The sequence below is a fragment of the Aptenodytes patagonicus genome, chromosome W (genome assembly GCF_965638725.1).
Source record: "Aptenodytes patagonicus chromosome W, bAptPat1.pri.cur, whole genome shotgun sequence".
Lineage (NCBI taxonomy): Eukaryota > Metazoa > Chordata > Aves > Sphenisciformes > Spheniscidae > Aptenodytes > Aptenodytes patagonicus.
The window spans coordinates 45,925,595-45,946,779 of record NC_134981.1 but is presented as its reverse complement, the minus strand read 5'-3'; the positions used below and the strand labels follow the sequence as shown (position 1 = coordinate 45,946,779).

Genomic DNA, 21,185 nt, shown 5'->3' with positions numbered 1-21,185 from the left:
CCAACAAGCAACGAGCCCCTCCTTGTTGGTCAGCAGGAGGTCCAGCAGAGCACCTCTCCTCATTGACTCCTCTGTCACTTGGGTGAGGAAGCTGTCATCGATGCACTCCAGGAACCTCCTAGATTGCTTATGCCCTCCTGTGTTGTCCCTCCAGCAGATATTGGGGTGGTTGAAGTCCCCCGTGAGGGCCAGGGCCTGCGAATGTGAGGCTGCTCCTATCTGTCTGTAGAGGGCCACATCCGCTCGGTCTTCCTGGTCGGGCGGCCTATAGCAGACACCCACTACAATGCCACCCTTACCCGTCTTCTCTTCAGTCCTTACCCATAAGCTCTCAGTCTGGCTCATCAGCCATCCCCAGGCAGGGCTCCATGCATTCCAGCTGTTCTCTCACATAAAGGGCAACTCCCCCTCACAGAGAGTACCCAACCACAATCTTACTGAAAGTGTTACTGCATGGACTTTCAAATGTCTCTGTATGTCTCTGAAAGTCTTTTCTGATGCTTTGCACCTGACAAAGCGAAAGACAAAGCACTGTATGATCATGCCTCTGCTGGCCAGAGGTTTCAGCACCATCTTTGTCCATCACCATCTTGAAACTGTTGTCACCGTGTTATTCTCCAGCTTCAAGGATAGAGACACTGAGCTCGTCACTGAGCAGTCTCATCAGTAAGAGCCATTGTAAAATGCATTGCTGCCCGAGGTGTTACACTCCTTTTTAGTACCTGACTTTCCTGGCACCATCACCTTGGCACTAGGAAATGGGATCCCGGGGCTCTCCATATTCCTTGTCAGACTCTCTGTTGGGATAAGGCTGCAGCAAAACCCTTTCTGTCCCTGGCATGCACGCCTCCTTGTTGGGCCACTGGAGTATAAGCCTTCCACTCTGTGATTAGAGGGCTGGTGCTCTCTGCCGTTTCACAGCATTAGCTTGAGCAACCTTTCTCACTTGCATGAATCTTATTGGTCTTTCTGGGACTGGTTGTCCCTGGAGTTTTTGAGGAGGGCCACCAGCTTGTGCTTACATCTTCATGTGGTTGCACATGGATTTCTGGAGTTTATTCACTGTGGGGAATATTTTAGCCATTAAATCATATTGGTTTATATCTATAATTTTTATGCATCTCATTTTCCTCCTTGCTTGTTTCTCTGGAAGTTAATGGACCCGAGAACTAACAGCACCTTACACAAACACTGGACAACTGAAAAAGGTTTGGGCTGCTCTCCACATGCCAGCCTTTGTTAATTCCATTCAGCTACTCCTGCGCTGTCGGTGCTGGCTGGACTTCAGTAGCCAGGGGGTAGATGTCTCCCTGGTATGATTCCGACTGCAAACAAATAGGCAATCCAGTCACATCAGACACTAGTTACAGTCAGGTTTGGCACCATGCTTAGGAGCATGGCAGAGGAAGTAATATTTTTAATCTTGGTTTGAGATGTGCACCACAAATGTTTACCAGCACTGACACAAAATTTTCTCACCTGCCCTGAGCTTCCCTCCTCCTGATCTAAATCATTGCTTGGAAGAAGAGAATTTTGAAGGTCTATTTTAATTCATTTCAGTAAGGCTTTTACACATCCAGACAACATATTGGGAGATGGGTAACATGGCCCTTGTTAACACAATGGATACAAAGGATTGGCACAAGCCACAAATCATCAGCCAGTATGAGATTAACTGGTTCAAGGAATAACGTTTGAGGAACACAGGCTGTGCAACCTGCTCGCTTCTTATCATAACTCTTCCAGTGGGCAACACAGCTCCTCCAAGACAGCACACCTCCTGCAGAACAGAGGGCCTTCTCTCCCGCTGCCAGAGAGAGGCCCCAGGCACTCCCTGCAGCTTGGGACTTGGAGAGGTGCTTTTACCATCCGAAGCTCTGTCTGTGTCGAAGCCTCTGCCCTGGCAGGGGCAGCTGCTCCAACAACTGCTGGGGAATCAGCCCTGTGGCATGTTACAACCATACCTGAGACTAACAGTCTCAGGTATGTAACAGACTTTACATGTACAAACTCAGAGTTTGTAACAGACTCGCTGGTACAAATTCAGCTGAGGCACCTTTCTGCACAAACTGCTGCATCTGTTGGCTGTGTGTGTTAGCTGCCCTCTGGGAGCTGCCTTCTAGGCCTGGCTCTTATATTGGCCTCTCCCAAGCACTGGCTAAAAGGGTGCTTGACCCTCCCTAATTGGGAGACAGCTGCAACAAAGGCTCCATGCACCTTGGAGCCTTGTATAGGACTTTCCTTGTGTAGGACTTTTCCTTATCCAATTATTAGATAGCAGATCTGATATAATGTACTCTTTTTTTTTAAAGGGAACTAGCATGGTATTTTTATTGTTATGAGGTTGGCTGCCTTTATGGCCCTTTTTAATTGGAGAGCATCCACTAGGTTTCATATGTAGTCTTCCCAGTTGAATACCCTGGGCTCCAGTCCCTTTCCTCTAGCTGTGCTAACCCACCAGATCCATCTGAGTTCTGTCACAAAGGATATTTGGTTTTGGCAGTCCTGTGACATCAGTGAGGTTCTTGAATGAAATCTGAGTCCTGGAACAGTGTTTAGACAAGTTTTTAAAAAGGTCTGCCACGGATATGTTACTGAGCTGCTATTTGTCTGTTGATGATAGTTAGCCTACTGTCTTTTTGTGGTTCCACTAGAAAATGATCTTGCAAGTCTTTAAACCTGTGTGGTGGGTTGACCCCAGCTAGCAGCCAAGCACCACACAGCTGCTTGCTCACTTTTCCCTGCAGTGAGATGGGGGAGAGAATAGGAAGAGCAAAAGCAAGAAAAACTGGGTCAAGATAAAGACAGTTTAATAAGTGAAGAGGAAAAAAACAAGTGATACAAAGGCAGTTACCCACCACCTCCCACCAGCAGACCAATGCCCAGGCACTCACCGAGCAATGGCTACCTTGGAAGACCAAACCTCCATTTTTTTATTGCTGAGCATGACATTGTATGGCATGGAATATCCCTTTGGTCAGTTTGGGTCAGCTGTCTCAGCTGTGTGTCCCCTCCCAGTCTCTTGCCCACCCCCAGCCCACTCACTGGAGGGGCAAAGTGTGAAAAAGAGAAGTCCTTAATGCTGTGCAAGCACTGTTCAGCAATAGCTAAAACATTAGTGTGTTGTGGTGGTTTGACCTTGGCTGGCAGCCAGATGCCCACCCAGCCACTCTCTCACTCCCCCTCCTCAACAGGACAGGAGGCTAAAAGAGATGGAAAATCTCATGGGTCAAGATAAAGACAGGGAGATCACTTACCAATTACCATTATGGGCAAAACAGACTCAACTTGGGGAAAACTAAATTTATTGCCAATTAAAATAGATTTGGGTAGTGAGAAACAAAGACAAAATTAAAACAACACCTTCTCCCCAACATATATCCAAGGCTCAACTTCACTCCTTCATTCCCGACTCCTCTACCTCCTCCCCCTCAGCGTCGCAGGAGGGATGGGGAATGGGGGGGTTGCAGTCAGTTCATAACAGTTCCTCTCTCCTGCTCCTTCCTCCTCACACTTTTCCTCTACTCCAGCATGGGTCCTCTCCATAGGCTGCAGTTCTTCAGGAAATATCCACCTGCTCCACTGTGATCTCTCCACAGGCTGCAGGGGAATCTCTGCTCCGGTGCCTGGAGCACCTCCTCCCCCTTCTTCACTGACCTTGGTGTCTTCAGTATTCTCTCACATTTTTTTCTCACTCTTCACTCTCACATCTGCTGCTCAGCATTTTTTGCCCTTTCTTAAATATGTTTCACAGAGGTGCCACCAGCTTCTCTGATGGGCTCAGCGTTGTCCAATGGTGGGTCTGTTTTGGAGCTGGCTGGCACCAGCTGTGTCGAGCACAGGGCGGTTCCGGTCTCTTCTCACAGAGACCACCCCTGCAGCCCCCCCCGCTGCCAAAACCTTGCCACATAAACCGAATACAGTTTTCAACAAATCCAAAACACAGCACTATATGGGCTGCTATGAAGAAAATTAACTCCACCTGAGCCAGACCCAGTACAACCTGCCATGTTTTTTCTGTTTGGGTTTGTTTGTTTGTTTGTTTCCAGGCCTTTTCCATCCTGGCATTGTCTCAAGTTGATTCAGCTTAAGCTTCTCATTCTCCTTCCTTCCAAATTTCCTTCTTGAATTGTATTTATAAAGTAAGCAGCCCTCAACATAGAATCATAGAATCATTAAGGTTGGAAAAGACCTCTAAGATCATCGAGTCCAACCATCGACCCAACACCACCATGCCCACTAAACCATGTCCCTAAGTGCCACATCTACACATCTTTTAAATACCTCCAGGGATGGGGACTCAACCACTTCCCTGGGCAGCCTGTTCCAATGTTTAACCACTCTTTCAGTAAAGAAATTTTTCCTCATGTCCAATCTAAACCTCCCCTGGCGCAACTTGAGGCCATTTCCTCTCGTCCTATCACTACTTACTTGGGAGAAGAGACCAACACCCACCTCGCTACAGCCTCCTTTCAGGTAGCTGTAGAGAGCGATGAGGTCTCCCCTCAGCCTCCTTTTCTCTAGGCTAAACAACCCCAGTTCCCTCAGCCGCTCCTCATGAGACTTGTTCTCCAGACCCCTCACCAGCCTCGTTGCCCTTCTCTGGACACGCTCCAGCACCTCGACGTCCTTCTTGTAGTGAGGGGCCCAAAACTGAACACAGTAGTCGAGGTGGGGCCTCACCAGGGCCGAGTACAGGGGCACGATCACTTCCCTACTCCTGCTGGCCACACTATTTCTGAAACAGGCAAGGATGCCATTGGCCTTCTTGGCCGCCTGGGCACACTGCCGGCTCATGTTCAGCCAGCTGTCGACCAGCACCCCCAGGTCCTTTTCCGACAGGCAGCTTTCCAGCCACTCTTCCCCAAGCCTGTAGCGCTGCATGGGGTTGTTGTGGCCCAAGTGCAGGACCCGGCACTTGGCCTTGTTGAACCTCATACAGTTGGCCTCGGCCCATCGATCCAGCCTGTCCAGGTCCCTCTGCAGAGCCTTCCTACCCTCGAGCAGATCAACACTCCCGCCCAACTTGGTGTCGCCTGCAAACTTACTGAGGGTGCACTCAATCCCCTCATCCAGACCATCGATACAGATATTGAACGTGACCGGCCCCAAAACTGAGCCCTGGGGAACACCGCTCGTGACCGGCCGCCAACTGGATTAGCTTCTCTAGGCGAATGCTGTGGGAGACAGTGTCAAAGGCCTTGCTGAAGTCCAGGTAGACCACATCCACAGCCTTTCCCTCATCCACTAGGCGGGTCACCTGGTCATAGAAGGAGATCAGGTTGGTCAAGCAGGACCTGCCTCTCATGAACCCGTGCTGGCTGGGCCTGATCCCCTGCTTGTCCCGCTCATGCCTTGTGAGCGCCCTCAAGAGGAACCGCTCCATAATCTTCCCTGGCACCGAGGTCAGGCTGACAGGCCTGGAGTTCCCCGGATCCTCCTTCCGGCCCTTCTTGTAGATGGGCGTCACATTGGCAAGCCTCCAGTCGCCCGGGACCTCCCCCGTTAACCAGGACTGCTGATAAACGATGGAGAGTGGCTTGGCGCGCTCCTCCGCCAGCTCCCTCAGCACTCTCGGGTGGATCCCATCCGGCCCCATAGACTTGTGAGCATCCAGGTGGCGTAGCAGGTCGTTGACTGCTTCCTCTTGGATTACGGGGGGTTCATCCTGCTCGCCATCCCTGTCTTCCAGCTCAGGGGGCTGAATACCCTGAGGATAACCTGTCTGACTATTAAAGACTGAGGCAAAGAAAGCATTAAGTACCTCAGCCTTTTCCTCATCCTCGGTGACAATGTTCCCCCCCGCATCCAATAAAGGATGGAGATTCTCCTTGGCTCTCTTCTTGTCATTAATATATTTGTAAAAACTTTTTTTGTTGTCTCTAACGACAGCGGCCAGATTGCGTTCTAGCTGGGCTTTTGCCTTTCTCATTTCCTCTCTGCACGACCTAACGAGATCCCTGTACTCTTCTTGAGTCGCCTGCCCCTTCTTCCACAAGCGGTAAACTCTCCTTTTTTTCCTGAGTCCCAGCAAGAGCTCCCCATTCAGCCAGGCCGGTCGTCTTCCCCGCCCGTTCTTCTTATGGTGTACGGGGACAGCCTGCTCCTGCGCCTTTAAGACTTCCTTCTTGAAGATTGTCCAGCCTTCCTGGACCCCTTTGCCCTTCAGGACCGTCTCCCAAGGGACTCTCTCAACCAGCGTCCTGAACAGGCCAAAGTCCGCCCTCCGGAAGTCCATGGTTGCGGTTTTGCTGGCCCCCCTCCTTACTTCACCAAGAATGGAGAATTCTACCATTTCATGGTCGCTAAGCCCAAGACGGCCTCCGACCACCACATCTCCCACCAGTCCTTCTCTGTTAGTAAACAGCAGGTCGAGCGAGGCACCTCCCCTGGTAGGCTCACTTACCAGCTGTCTCAGGAAGTTGTCTTCCACACACTCCAGGAACCTCCTAGACTGCTTCCTCTCTGCCGTGTTGTATTTCCAGCAGACGTCCGGGAAGTTGAAGTCCCCCACGAGAACAAGGGCTAGCGATTGAGAGACTTCTGCCAGCCGCTTGTAGAACGCTTCATCCGCCCCTTCATCCTGGTTGGGTGGTCTATAACAGACTCCCAGCAGGATATCTGCCTCGTTGGCCTTCCCCCTCATCCTTACCCATAAACACTCGACCGTATCATCATCACAATCGTTGAGCTCTAGACAATCGAAACACTCCCTAACATACAGAGCCAACATATAGCACTTGAAAGGCTACAGAGCAGCTTCAGTTTTTCTGCAGACTTTGTGTTTGGTCAATCAAGAGGCCTGTTTATCATTCCAATGGATACTAGCAGAATCCACAGGTAGTCACATCTCCAGTTAGTTGTGTTTTGTTTTTACTTACAGCGAGAAAGTGATGAAGATGATGATGACGATGACCGAAGTAGTGATAGGGAAGATGGACCTCTAGAAGAGCAAATAGAACGCTTGCAGGAGAGAGTAGAATCAGCCCAGAGTGAACAGAAGAATCTCTTCCTTGTTATATTCCAGGTAATGATGGGTGGTGTCTTTGCAGCATCATTTGTATCTTAATCATTTTCTTGGGGTGAGTACATGGGAAGGGGTAGATGGGCTTATTCTGGATAAGAATCGAAGAACTGCCTAACTCCCCTAAACAAGAATTGTTTCAGCATCAAGAGCCTGAGAAAACGAGTTCTTTTGATAGCATGCAACTTCCAAAACAAACAAAAGGTATTTTGAATATGAGTAGTTACTCTATTTAGTGTCTCCTAAGTGAAATATTCATTCTGACATTGCTGTTCAAAGCTTCTGTCTGTCAAATGTCCCATGGATTTTCTCATCTGAGGCTAGTAACCTATTTTCATCTGGAAAGTTTTTTGAACCAACATTCTATTTGTGTTCTTCTACAGCGTTTCATTATGTTGTTAACTGAACACTTAGTGCGCTGTGAAACTGGTGGGATTGATGTATTTACACCTTGGTACAAAAGCTGTATAGAGAGGTTGCAGCAAATCTTCCTACAGGTAAGTTTCACTTCTTGGTTTGGAAGGCTTTGGGCAGCTGCTGGAAAGAAAAGCTTACATGATTTGAGAGCTGAGCTTGGTCGCTTATTTTTACCAGCTCCATTAGAACAGACATAGCTGGCATCACCAGTCTTTTTCAGGGACTAGTGTGAGTTTTGGCTGTGTCTGTCTCTGGTTTTGACCCCATCTTTGCTATAGACTTGCTAAATGACTGGAGGGTGAGCTCCTTGATTTTTTTCTTGCACTGTGAATATAGTGCAAAACAATATTGAGATGTGGTTGTAAATGTAGCTGAGTTTTTCTTACCATATGTTATAGTAAGGGTAGAGTTTTGAGAGAACAAGTATACCAAAATAAGTGCCTAACAAGTGGATGAAAATGTTTTAAATTTATGTATCTGATTATAATGAATAGCTATTTAAAAATATAGTTTGGAACTCTTGGCTCTATATTAAATCTGGCAACAGATGTAAAAAGACAGTTAAGTAACTGCCTGAAAGCAACAGCCAGAGTAATAGAAAATTATTTGTGTTTACATGAACATAAATTGTGTTAGAGGATGGGAAACTGCATGCGATTAATGGCATAATTCCCTCTATGGGTTAGTCTCTACCTTGATCATAAAAATGACTTAATGCTAAAGCAAATGTCCTGAGTCCTAGCATATCTGTGCAGTTGCCTCTACACACTATTCAGAATCAGGATTAGAACTGTGTAGCTACAGGGAACACAGTACTTCTCAAAACAGGATTTCAATGTATGCTCCATTCTTGCAGTCGACAGTGATTAATGTGTTGTGTAAATTAGATGTGCTTGTTAGTTCTGGTGAAAACGTTTGATCTGTGATACAATATGTCTTGACTCTTCTGCCTGTTCTTGTGTATGAAGATGAATGAAAACAACAAAGGTTTATCTTTTTATCTGCAGCATCACCAGATAATTCAGCAGTACATGGTGACCCTGGAGAACCTCCTGTTTACAGCTGAACTGGACCATCACATACTGGCTGTATTTCAGCAATTTTGTGCTCTGCAGGCCTGAGGATTTTCATGTGTTGTTTTATCTGCAAGACTTAAAACCATTTTTCTTTAATGAGAGAAGCTCACCATGGGGAAAGAGGAAACTCTTTAATTCAGAACAGCTTTCATATGTTCCTATATAAAGCAATACAGTACTCTAACTAATAGTAACTGATTTAGCGTCATAAGTCTTATTAGCTATGACTGATAGAGGATTGGTGTGGAATAATGTATGTACTCTTTTAATTTGTCCTTTAATTTGGTTTGAATCTTTACTTCATGATAGTATGTTTGCTTCTTCCCTCTGTCATTTATATGACAATAACAAATAGGTCAAAAAATTACAGAATTGGTTACCTCTGTTTGTTAAAGTAATTAAATTGCAGAAATGTGAAACAGAATTTGTGGATGTGGCAGAAATGCACCTCTTTAGTGAGCAGTTTGATAAGATCTTGGTAGTATGGCACAAGAAAAATGACTTAACTCTGGGCACGTGAAACACTGAGCTTTCAAAATAGTCTAGAGCATGCAGATTTGTCTATCAAACTGACTAGGTTATCACAGTTTGAAAGAATGGGGTTGACAAACAATTGAAATATGTTTTTTAAATGTATTGTCTGGTGTATTATTACAGTAGCTGCAAACAGCCAGTAGAGAAATTTCATGAACAATTTTTGAAGAGACTGATTCTTTTCCTAGTGTGTCTGAAAAAAACATTAATAGCCCCAACACTGGTCCCAGCTGGTAAAAAATTGAGACCAATCAGAGGCAATCTGTCCTGAGGCAGAGTTTCCACTTCAGTATTGCAAAGTACATAAACTTTGGACACCGTGCACACAAATTACGGAGGGTGTTTATCCTGTTATTTTGTTTTAGCTTGTAACTCCTTGGGCAGCTGAGCTTGCACTGATTGGACCTGTGGGTCAGCAATGATGCTAAAACCTTTTTTGATGTTGATTGTGGATAAACCAAGTGCCCGTCTCCTGTGATTCAGTAACAACTGCTCTATGTCAGTTGAATCTGATTGCTTTTTAATCTCTAAAATGTGAAGGCAGTGTCTGGCTCCCACACTTTCAAATAGCATTTTAGAGCTGAATTAGGTGGGACTTTGCAAGAAACTTAAGTTGGGGACATGTACAACCTGGAAATGTAGTAGCCTTATCTTTTGTTTGATAAGTTTGTTATGCAAATAACATTACTTACATAAGCACTAAGGTGGTTGGTATCAGGGCAAGCAATAAGAAAGGCAGGGTGGAGGCATTATCTTAGGTGCTCAGTTCTCTGCAGTAATTCTGGTGTATTTACAAGCTGTTTACAGTCTCTGTCAGATAAGTGTTCATACTCAGTGCTATTCAATACTTGAACTAGAAAATGGTGAGCTTTGAAGGATTTTGTTCTATAGTGGTTGTTTTTTTCCCCCCCAAATAAGTACCAAGTAATGCATAATCGCTTTCATTCCTACATTAATCAATTGGCCTGATACTCAAGTGCAGAAGGCAAAAATTAATTGTTTGAGCATAGATGTAAAGCTTTTGCGTGGTCTACAGTGATTGGGCACATCTTCAGAATCTTGAATCTGCTACTTTTTTCTTTCTGTTCTGTGTGATTTGACTAATTCCTCCACTCTTCTAGAGTTGTCCTGGTTTCGGCAGGGATAGAGTTAATTTCCTTTCTAGTAGCTGGTACAGTGTTTTGGATTTAGGATGAGAACAAAGTTGATAACGCACCGATGTTTTAGTTGTTGCTAGGTAATGCTTACACTAGCCAAGGACTTTTCAGCTTCCCATGCTCTACCGACTGAGAAGGCTGGAGGTGCACAAGAAGCTGGGAGGGGGCACAGCCAGGACAGCTGACCCAAACTGGCCAAAGGGACATTCCATACCATGTGACGTCATGCTCAGTACATAAACTGGGGAAAGCTGGCCGGGGGGGCCGCTGCTCGGGGACTGGCTGGGCATCGGTTGGCGGGTGGTGAGCAATTGTACTGTGCATCACTTGCTTTGTGTATTATTATTATTATTATCATATTATTATTATCATTTTATTTCAATTATTAAACTGTTTTTATCCCAACCCACGAGTTTTTCTCACTTGTGCTCTTCCAATTCTCTCCCCCATCCCACCGGGGGAGGGGGGAGTGAGCGAGCGGCTGCGTGGTACTTAGTTGCCGACTGAAATTAAACCACGACAAGAGTCAACCTTAATGTGTTTGTAAATTTGTTTTATACAAGGTGTTTGTCAGTCATGCACAGACACTTGCTTTGATCAATATCACAGATGCCCCCACTCTGACTGAGTGAACAGTACTTTGGTTCAGGCATCACCGACAAGTAGGCCTGACTGAAATCAGCCCTGCTGTGCAAACCGTGAGAAATTGTGCTAGGCCATATCTTCTCGGGAACTAAGGAATCTAGGCCACGTCTTATCAGGAGCTAACAGTACCAGCTTGAGCTGGGACTAGACAAAACTAAAACTGCTACAGCTGCACACCTGCACATACACCAAAGGGGGGGTTTGACTAGGAGTCAATCACTTTACACTATAAATATCTGTAGCCCCCCTGAGCCCATTGAGCTCTCCTGTACAGCAGCAGGCTGCATGGCGATGATCTCCCCCTTGAGCAGGGATGCCTCTCAAGGTTACTCCTCGAGGTTGAGAGACCCCTTACCCGGCATCTGATATCTATAACGAGGTAAGTGACATTTTACATTAAGCCTAAAGGTATATTGTATGCTAGCGACATTTATATATCCAGCTATAGCTTAAGTATTAGAAGCATAGTAAGTAGTAGAGTGTTTGACGGCCTTCTAATCACCGTCTAAATTATTGTTTAAATCATCATTTAAATCATTGACAAATCACTGTATAATTACCATTCAATTATTGCTTAATCACCATTTGATTACCATTTAATTTTCATTCAATCATCGATTAATTATCATTTGATCATCGTTTAATCATTAATAAAACCCTGTTAGTTAACCCCACAACGATGACTTCTCTTAATAATTCACCTGCGACAGTCAAATACACTATTTTTCTTTAGAAGCATTTAATACAGTACAGAGGTGTGAATTGGGATCATAGCCTTTGATTTCCAGTGGGACTGACCAATAAGGGGTTCTCTCACTTTCATTAATGGAGGGGATGTCATTGAATTTAAAGTTGATTTCTCTAAAACTGAGAATGCAATGAAACTTACAGATGTGTAACTTCTGGCGGAGGTGCTCGCCAAGCCTCTCTCCATCGTTTATCAGCAGTCCTGGTTAACGGGGGACGTCCCGGGCGACTGGAGGCTTGCCAATGTGGCGCCCATCTACAAGAAGGGCCGGAAGGAGGATCCGGGGAACTCCAGGCCTGTCAGCCTGACCTCGGTGCCGGGGAAGATTATGGAGCGGTTCCTCTTGAGGGCGCTCACAAGGCATGAGCGGGACAAGCAGGGGATCAGGCCCAGCCAGCACGGGTTCATGAGAGGCAGGTCCTGCTTGACCAACCTGATCTCCTTCTATGACCAGGTGACCCGCCTAGTGGATGAGGGAAAGGCTGTGAGTGTGGTCTACCTGGACTTCAGGAAGGCCTTTGACACCGTCTCCCACAGCATTCTCCTAGAGAAGCTGGCGGCTCACGGCTTAGACAGGTGTACTCTGCGCTGGGTCAAAAACTGGCTGGACGGCCGGGCCCAGAGAGTTGTGGTGAATGGAGTTCAATCCAGTTGGCGGCCGGTCACGAGCGGTGTTCCCCAGGGCTCAGTTTTGGGGCCGGTCTTGTTCAATATCTTTATCAATGATCTGGACGAGGGGATCGAGTGCACCCTCAGTAAGTTTGCAGGCGACACCAAGTTGGGCGGGCGTGTTGATCTGCTCGAGGGTAGGAAGGCTCTGCAGAGGGACCTGGACAGGCTGGATCGATGGGCCGAGGCCAACTGTATGAGGTTCAACAAGGCCAAGTGCCGGGTCCTGCACTTTGGCCACAACAGCCCCATGCAGCGCTACAGGCTTGGGGAAGAGTGGCTGGAAAGCTGCCTGGCGGAAAAGGACCTGGGGGTGCTGGTTGACAGACGGCTGAATATGAGCCGGCAGTGTGCCCAGGCGGCCAAGAAGGCCAAAGGCATCCTGGCCTGTATCAGCAATAGTGTGGCCAGCAGGAGTAGGGAAGTGATCGTGCCCCTGTACTCGGCCCTGGTGAGGCCCCACCTCGACTACTGTGTTCAGTTTTGGGCCCCTCACTACAAGAAGGACGTCGCGGTGCTGGAGCGTGTCCAGAGAAGGGCAACGAGGCTGGTGAGGGGTCTGGAGAACAAGTCTTATGAGGAGCGGCTGAGGGAACTGGGACTGTTTAGCCTGGAGAAAAGGAGGCTGAGGGGAGACCTCATCGCGCTCTACAACTACCTGAAAGGAGGTTGTAGTGAGGTGGGTGTCAGTCTCTTCTCCCAAGTAACAAGCGATAGGACGAGAGGAAATGGCCTCAAGTTGCGTCAGGGGAGGTTTAGATTGGACATGAGGAAAAATTTCTTTCCTGAAAGAGTGGTGAAACATTGGAACAGGCTGCCCAGGGAAGTGGTTGAGTCCCCATCCCTGGAGGTATTTAAAAGACGAGTAGATGAGGCACTTAGGGACATGGCTTAGTGGGTGGTGGTGTTGGGTCGACGGTTGGACTCGATGATCTTAGAGGTCTTTTCCAACCTCAATGATTCTATGATTCTATGATTCTCCTCCAAGCCTTTCATCAAGTAGACGAATGCTCCTGCTGGGAATATAGCAGCAAATAACTGAGCATGGACAGCGTAATCCTAATCACACAATTTAAAACCAAATTACAGTGCCTTTAAAAAGAATCATAATAAAGACCTGTCATAATAATGGCTGTTGAAGCCTCTCTTGTAGAGTGTTTTTACAAGTAACTTTACAAGTTACTTTACAAGTAACTTCACAAGTAAGTGTTTTGCTGGTGTTGGTCTTGGTTGTAAGCACTGAAAGTACATGAGAATGTGCTTGACCATGTTTGTGTTAGCGGCTACATGACAAGTTATCTGTGTGTCTGTGGCTTGACAGTACTGCTCTCCTGCAAGGGAGAAGCATTTTCCTTTCCCAGCTGAATTCCTCTTCAGAGAGTTGAAGTTCTCAGAACCAAAGTAGAAAAAGGAGTTCTCATGGCTTTATCAACTACTTGCCTTCTGCTGGTCCATGACAAACCACTCATAGATATTAAATTGGTAACTACACAACAGATTGAAAACTAATCGCAACACAAGTAGTTTCATTTTACTTTCATACAAAATCTCCTTAAAAAGATATGTAGTGAAAATAAAATCAGGGTAACACTACATCTTGTTAATTTATGGTCACATACAGTATGTCTTTGTATGTGTATCTACTCTTCTCTGAGTTTTGATTTGTCTTGCAGAATCTAACTTTTCCTTGTTCACATTATCTTAATGGACAGAACTACACAAATATGAGATCTCATGTGTGTTGCAGGCCAAAAAAAAGAGTTTTGAGTCAGGGAATTTTGATGAAGTTATTGCCAATGAACAAACATTTAATTACTGATTCTGAAATTGGGAAATAAAACTGAATAAATACATAAACACTTAGAGAAAACACAACTCAGCTCCTCTCCAGACACCTCTCCTCCCCTCTTCCTGGTCTCCATTCCTCTTGTTGTTGACACATTACACTTGGTCCCTTCAGTGACTTCAGGCAGCACAGGAGACTGGGGTCACTGCGTTGTGGTTCCTTTTCTTTTGCCATTCCCTCTTTCTTGCTCAATTGTTCCAGCATGTGAAGGGGAAATTCAAATTGTAACTGCTCAGCAATGGTAATTTGAGACTGAGGAATGATCTGGCCTGGTGGGCAATAAGACCTAACTTGTGTGTTAACTCTACCCATTTTAAGGACCAGTTATGATCCAAAAGTAGTTGTTGCATATGAATTTTGCCAAATCACATAGGGATCTACTTTGGTAACGATAGGGGATGAAGACAAGAGTGAATTGGGAAGGATAGTTGGAGGGATGAGGGATGGTTGTGGCGAGTTTGGGAAGAGAAGTAGAAGAGGAACTCAGAGGCAAGGGAATAACATTAAACTTAAAAGAGAGAGTGATTGGAGCCTTAGCCCAAAGGCACACAATGGCAACAAGTGAGAAAGTACAAGAGTCAAACTACAAAAAGGGTTCAAGTAGGCACATGACACACTGATTGCTGGTCTGCTGATGGGTTGTCCATTAACTGATACAGGGGTGTCCCCCATTATATTGTTTACAATCCCACAATTAACTGTGACGTTCTACCCTTGAGGTATGGAGGTATAATATTGTGTCGTGGTTTAACATCAGCCGGTAACTAAGCACCACACAGCCGCTCGCTCACTCCCCCCACAGTGGGATGGGGGAGAGAATCAGAAGAGTAAAAGTGAGAAAACTCGTGGGTTGAGATAAAGACAGTTTAATAGGGAAAGCGAAAGCTGCGCACGCAAGCAAAGCAAAACAAGGAATTCATTCACTCCTTCCCGTCGGCAGGCAGGTGTTCAGCCATCTCCAGGAAAGCAGGGCTCCATCACGCGTAACGGTTACTTGGGAAGACAAACGCCATCACTCCGAACACCCCCCCCTTCCTTCTTCTTTCCCCAGCTTTATATACTGAGCATGACGTCACATGGTATGGAATAGCCCTTTGGCCAGTTGGGGTCAGCTGTCCTGGCTGTGCCCCCTCCCAGCTTCTTGTGCACCTCCAGCCTTCTCAGTCGGTAGAGCATGGGAAGCTGAAAAGTCCTTGACTAGTGTAAGCATTACCTAGCAACAACTAAAACATCGGTGTGTTATCAACATTGTTCTCACCCTAAATCCAACACACAGCACTGTACCAGCTACTAGGAAGGAAATTAACTCTATCCCTGCCGAAACCAGGACATATTGTCTCAAAGAAGGATCCCATACTGGGGGAAGTGTGGGGTTTTCCTCCTACCAATATTAAAGTAGTGAGCTTCTATGAGCCAGGTTGTCCCATTTGTCCTGTAAATTTAGTGAACCAAGAGGCATGGGAAATTGGGATTTCTTCTTCACAGTAGCAGGATGTCAAATGACGCAATCTGTAAGAAAAAGAACAAAATACATCCTGTCTAGGTGTCCTGGTTTTGGCTGGGATAGAGTTAATTTTCTTCCTAGTAGCTGGTACAGGGCTGTGTGTTGGATTTAGCATGAGAATAATGTTGATGCACCGATGTTTTAGTTGTTGCTAGGTAATGCTTACACTAGCCAAGGACTTTTCAGCTTCCCATGCTCTACCGACTGAGAAGGCTGGAGGTGCACAAGAAGCTGGGAGGGGGCACAGCCAGGACAGCTGACCCAAACTGGCCAAAGGGACATTCCATACCATGTGACGTCATGCTCAGTACATAAACTGGGGAAAGCTGGCCAGGGGGGCCGCTGCTCGGGAACTGGCTGGGCATCGGTCAGCAGGTGGTGAGCAATTGCACTGTGCATCACTTGCTTTGTATATTCTTTTATCATTTTTTTTCTTTCCTTTTCTGTCCTATTAAACTGTCTTCATCTCAACCCATGAATTTTACTCTTTTTTTTTTTTCTCAGTTCTCTCCCCCATCCCACTGGGGTGTGGGGGGAGTGAGCGAACGGCTGTGTAGGGTTTAGCTGCCTGCCGGGTTAAACCACAACAGTCCTTTTGGCACCCAACATAGGGAACAAAGGGTTGAGGTAACGACAGATCTGACCAGAGCGTGTTAAGGCAAATTTGTTATAAGCGTTCATCATATTGGTTTAACAGTCGCTGGTCACAATGTTGATTAATTTACTCTCAAAGTTGTCATGCTTGCTCTCAAAGTTGTGTTATGTAACACCTTACTTGCTGTATATGTTCCTTGTCGTGCTGTCTATCACCTCTGGGAGCTGGATCAAGGATAGCATTTTGCTGCACTGTGTAACACTACTGGTTTATGATGTGATAAAATTTTTCGTCGTGAGACTAATTTTTGTATTTGTACTTCTGCATTTGTACTCGGCATAGCTGTCATCTCCGTACCTCGGGAGTCACTTTTCGGAAAGTATTAATAATTACACCTTTACCTTTTCTCCTCGGGGAACCAATCTATGGGGGAGGCAGAGGGGGACACTTTCCCCCACTCCTTCACCTTCCCTTTCTCCTTCAGGCTAGTTACAACAACTCTTGAGAATTTTGAATATCCTTGGAATGTTCAAACCAGCATGGTGCTATTGCTCTGTCTCCTGAATGTGGTTCACGTCTCGTTTAAGGTTAAAAAACTATTTAAGAATACCACCCAGAGATCAACCCCTGCAACAGGCACTGCGGCTACTCCAACCCCCCGATAGGCACCGCAGCTACTCAAAGCCCAGCAACAGGCACCACAACTACTCCAACCCCCACGACAGGCACTGCGGCTACTCAAACCTCGGCGACAGGCACTGCGGCTACTCCAACCCCGGCAACAGGCACTGCAACTACTCCAGCCCCCATGACAGGCACTGCAGCTACTCAAACCCTGGCGACAGGCACTGCGGCTGAACCAGAGAACCAACACATGCCGGTATCAGTCACCCCTATACACAGGAAGAAATACACAAGAAAATCAGCTCGTTTAGTAAGGGATGAAGATGAACCAGGGCCATGACGAGAACAGGAGCAGGAAGAGGCAGAACCCATAAATGAGATGGTAACCACCTGATCCCTACCCCTGAGTGAGCTGCGAGATATGCAAAAAGATTTAAGTCATCGTCCAGGTGAGCACGTTGTCACCTGGCTGCTCCGATGCTGGGATAACAGGGCGAGTAGCCTGGAATTAGAGGGTAGGGAAGCCAAGCAGCTGGGATCCCTTTCCAGGGAAGGGGGCATTGACAAAGCAATTGGAAAAGGGACACAAGCCCTCAGCCTCTGGAGGGGACTCCTGTCAGGGGTGAAGGAAAGGTATCCCTTCAAGGAAGATGTCATATGTCACCCAGGAAAGTGGACCACCATGGAGAGAGGTATCCAGTACCTGAGGGAATTAGCCGTGCTGGAGGTGATTTATGATGACCTGAGCAATGAGCAGTTATCCAAAGATCCAGATGAAGTCAAGTGCACACGACCCATGTGGCGGAAGTTTATAAGGAGCGCACCATCGTCATATGCCAACTCATTGGCAGTGATGACCTGGAAAGATGGAGAGGAACAAACAGTGGATGAATTGGCTGGCCAAATCCAGCAATACGAAGAAAGTCTTTCTTCCTCACTACGGGCCTGCGTCTCAGCTGTAGAGAAACAGCCAGACATGTTAGCTGAGAAATTGTCCCAGGAATTCCAGCAACTCAGAGAGGATAGGTCCTACTCCCCACCTGTACGGACCAGTACCTCAGCTATTAGGAGTAAGTGATCCTCTGCTCAAGAGGGAGGATATAGGGAGTACACACCACGGGCCACCCTGTGGTTTTACCTGCGTGACCACAGAGAGGACATGAGGAAGTGGGATGGAAAAACTACCTCAGCCCTAGGGGCACGGGTACGTGAGTTGCAAGGAAAAACAATCACAAAAGGGGGTTCTTCCAGGAAAATTGCTGCTCCAGTTTCCAGCGGGCAGTTCCCCAGACAGGGTAGAAGGGCTGATCCTACTTCTGTTATTAATAAAGTGACTTTTGATTCGATTTAGAAGTAACAAATACTCTGACCAGGACTAGAGGGGCCCTGCCTCCAGCCAGGGGGAGGAAAGGGACAATCGGGTTTACTGGACTGTGTGGATTCGGTGGCCTGGCACATCAGACCCACAGATGTCATCTATCTGGACCTCTGTAAGGCCTTTGACACGGTCCCCCCACAACATCATAGAATAATTAATCATAGAATCATTAAGGTTGGAAAAGACCTCTAAGATCATTGAGTCTAACCGTCGACCCAACACCACCATGCCCACTAAACCATGTCCCTAAGCGCCTCATCTACACGTCTTTTAAATACTTCCAGGGATGGGGACTCAACCACTTCCCTGGGCAGCCTGTTCCAATGTTTCACCACTCTTTCAGGAAAGAAATTTTTCCTCACGTCCAATCTAAACCTCCCCTGGCGCAACTTGAGGCCATTTCCTCTCGTCCTATCGCTACTTACTTGGGAGAAGAGACCGACACCCACCTCGCTACAACCTCCTTTCAGGTAGTTGTAGAGCGCGATGAGGTCTCCCCTCAGCCTCCTTTTCTCCAGGCTAAACAGTCGCAGTCCCCTCAGCCGCTCCTCATAAGACTTGTTCTCCAGACCCCTCACCAGCCTCGTTGCCCTTCTCTGGACACGCTCCAGCACCTCGACGTCCTTCTTGTAGTGAGGGGCCCAAAACTGAACACAGTAGTCGAGGTGCGGCCTCACCAGTGCCGAGTACAGAGGCACGATCACATCCCTACTCCTGCTGGCCACACTGTTGCTGATACAGGCCAAGATGCCATTGGCCTTCTTGGCCGCCTGGGCACACTGCCGGCTCATGTTCAGCCAGCTGTCGACCAGCACCCCCAGGTCCTTTTCCGACAGGCAGCTTTCCAGCCACTCTTCCCCAAGCCTGTAGCGCTGCATGGGGTTGTTGTGGCCAAAGTGCAGGACCCGGCACTTGGCCTTGTTGAACCTCATACAGTTGGCCTCGGCCCATCGATCCAGCCTGTCCAGGTCCCTCTGCAGAGCCTTCCTACCCTCGAGCAGATCAACACTCCCGCCCAACTTGGTGTCGCCTGCAAACTTACTGAGGGTGCACTCGATCCCCTCATCCAGACCATCGATACAGATATTGAACGTGACCGGCCCCAAAACTGAGCCCTGGGGAACACCGCTCGTGACCGGCCGCCAACTGGATTAGCTTCTCTAGGCGAATGCTGTGGGAGACAGTGTCAAAGGCCTTGCTGAAGTCCAGGTAGACCACATCCACAGCCTTTCCCTCATCCACTAGGCGGGTCACCTGGTCATAGAAGGAGATCAGGTTGGTCAAGCAGGACCTGCCTCTCATGAACCCGTGCTGGCTGGGCCTGATCCCCTGCTTGTCCCGCTCATGCCTTGTGAGCGCCCTCAAGAGGAACTGCTCCATAATCTTCCCCGGCACCGAGGTCAGGCTGACAGGCCTGGAGTTCCCCGGATCCTCCTTCCGGCCCTTCTTGTAGATGGGCGTCACATTGGCAAGCCTCCAGTCGTCCGGGACCTCCCCCGTTAACCAGGACTGCTGATAAATGATGGAGAGTGGCTTGGCGCGCTCCTCCGCCAGCTCCCTCAGCACTCTCGGGTGGATCCCATCCGGCCCCATAGACTTGTGAGCATCCAGGTGGCGTAGCAGGTCGTTGACTGCTTCCTCTTGGATTATGGGGGGTTCATCCTGCTCGCCGTCCCTGTCTTCCAGCTCAGGGGGCTGAATACCCTGAGGATAACCTGTCTGACTATTAAAGACTGAGGCAAAGAAGGCATTAAGTACCTCAGCCTTTTCCTCATCCTCGGTGACAATGTTCCCCCCCGCATCCAATAAAGGATGGAGATTCTCCTTGGCTCTCTTCTTGTCATTAATATATTTGTAAAAACTTTTTTTGTTGTCTCTAACGACAGCGGCCAGATTGCGTTCTAGCTGGGCTTTTGCCTTTCTCATTTCCTCTCTGCACGACCTAACGAGATCCCTGTACTCTTCTTGAGTCGCCTGCCCCTTCTTCCACAAGCGGTAAACTCTCCTTTTTTTCCTGAGTCCCAGCAAGAGCTCCCCATTCAGCCAGGCCGGTCGTCTTCCCCGCCCGTTCTTCTTATGGTGTACGGGGACAGCCTGCTCCTGCGCCTTTAAGACTTCCTTCTTGAAGATTGTCCAGCCTTCCTGGACCCCTTTGCCCTTCAGGACCGTCTCCCAAGGGACTCTCTCAACCAGCGTCCTGAACAGGCCAAAGTCCATGGTTGCGGTTTTGCTGGCCCCCCTCCTTACTTCACCAAGAATGGAGAATTCTACCATTTCATGGTCGCTAAGCCCAAGACGGCCTCCGACCACCACATCTCCCACCAGTCCTTCTCTGTTTGTAAACAGCAGGTCGAGCGAGGCACCTCCCCTGGTAGGCTCCCTCACCAGCTGTGTCAGGAAGTTGTCTTCCACACACTCCAGGAACCTCCTAGACTGCTTCCTCTCTGCCGTGTTGTATTTCCAGCAGACGTCCGGGAAGTTGAAGTCCCCCACGAGAACAAGGGCTAGCGATTGAGAGACTTCTGCCAGCCGCTTGTAGAACGCTTCATCCGCCCCTTCATCCTGGTTGGGTGGTCTATAACAGACTCCCAGCAGGATATCTGCCTCGTTGGCCTTCCCCCTCATCCTTACCCATAAACACTCGACCGTATCATCATCACAATCGTTGAGCTCTAGACAATCGAAACACTCCCTAACATACAGAGCCACCCCACCGCCTCTCCTTCCTCGCCTGTCCCTTCTGAAGAGTCTATAGCCATCCATTGCAGCACTCCAATCGTGAGAGTCACCCCACCATGTTTCTGTGATGGCGACTACGTCATAGCTATCCCACTGCTGTCAGACTGCCTGGCCTCAGGTTGATCCTGGTTGGGATTGTAATAATCAAACAGATAGAGATAATTGCCGACCAGTGGTTAGAAATCTGATAGATGCCATTAGAGCTTGCGGGGAGATAAGAGTAAATTGG

General features: G+C 47.7%; 1 protein-coding gene across 2 annotated transcripts in view; it reads left to right on the top strand.

The window, feature by feature from the left end:
• Positions 1-10,270, top strand: part of LOC143172063 (nuclear cap-binding protein subunit 1-like) — an 85,022-nt gene extending 74,752 nt beyond the window's left edge. For both annotated transcript variants that reach the window (XM_076361296.1, XM_076361297.1), the window contains 3 exons: positions 6,884-7,027; positions 7,408-7,521; positions 8,449-10,270. In XM_076361296.1, the coding sequence (XP_076217411.1) occupies positions 6,884-7,027; positions 7,408-7,521; positions 8,449-8,562 (372 nt within the window). In that variant the 3' untranslated portion in view covers positions 8,563-10,270. The remainder of the gene's footprint in view (positions 1-6,883; positions 7,028-7,407; positions 7,522-8,448) is intronic.
• The last annotated feature ends 10,915 nt before the right edge of the window (positions 10,271-21,185 follow it).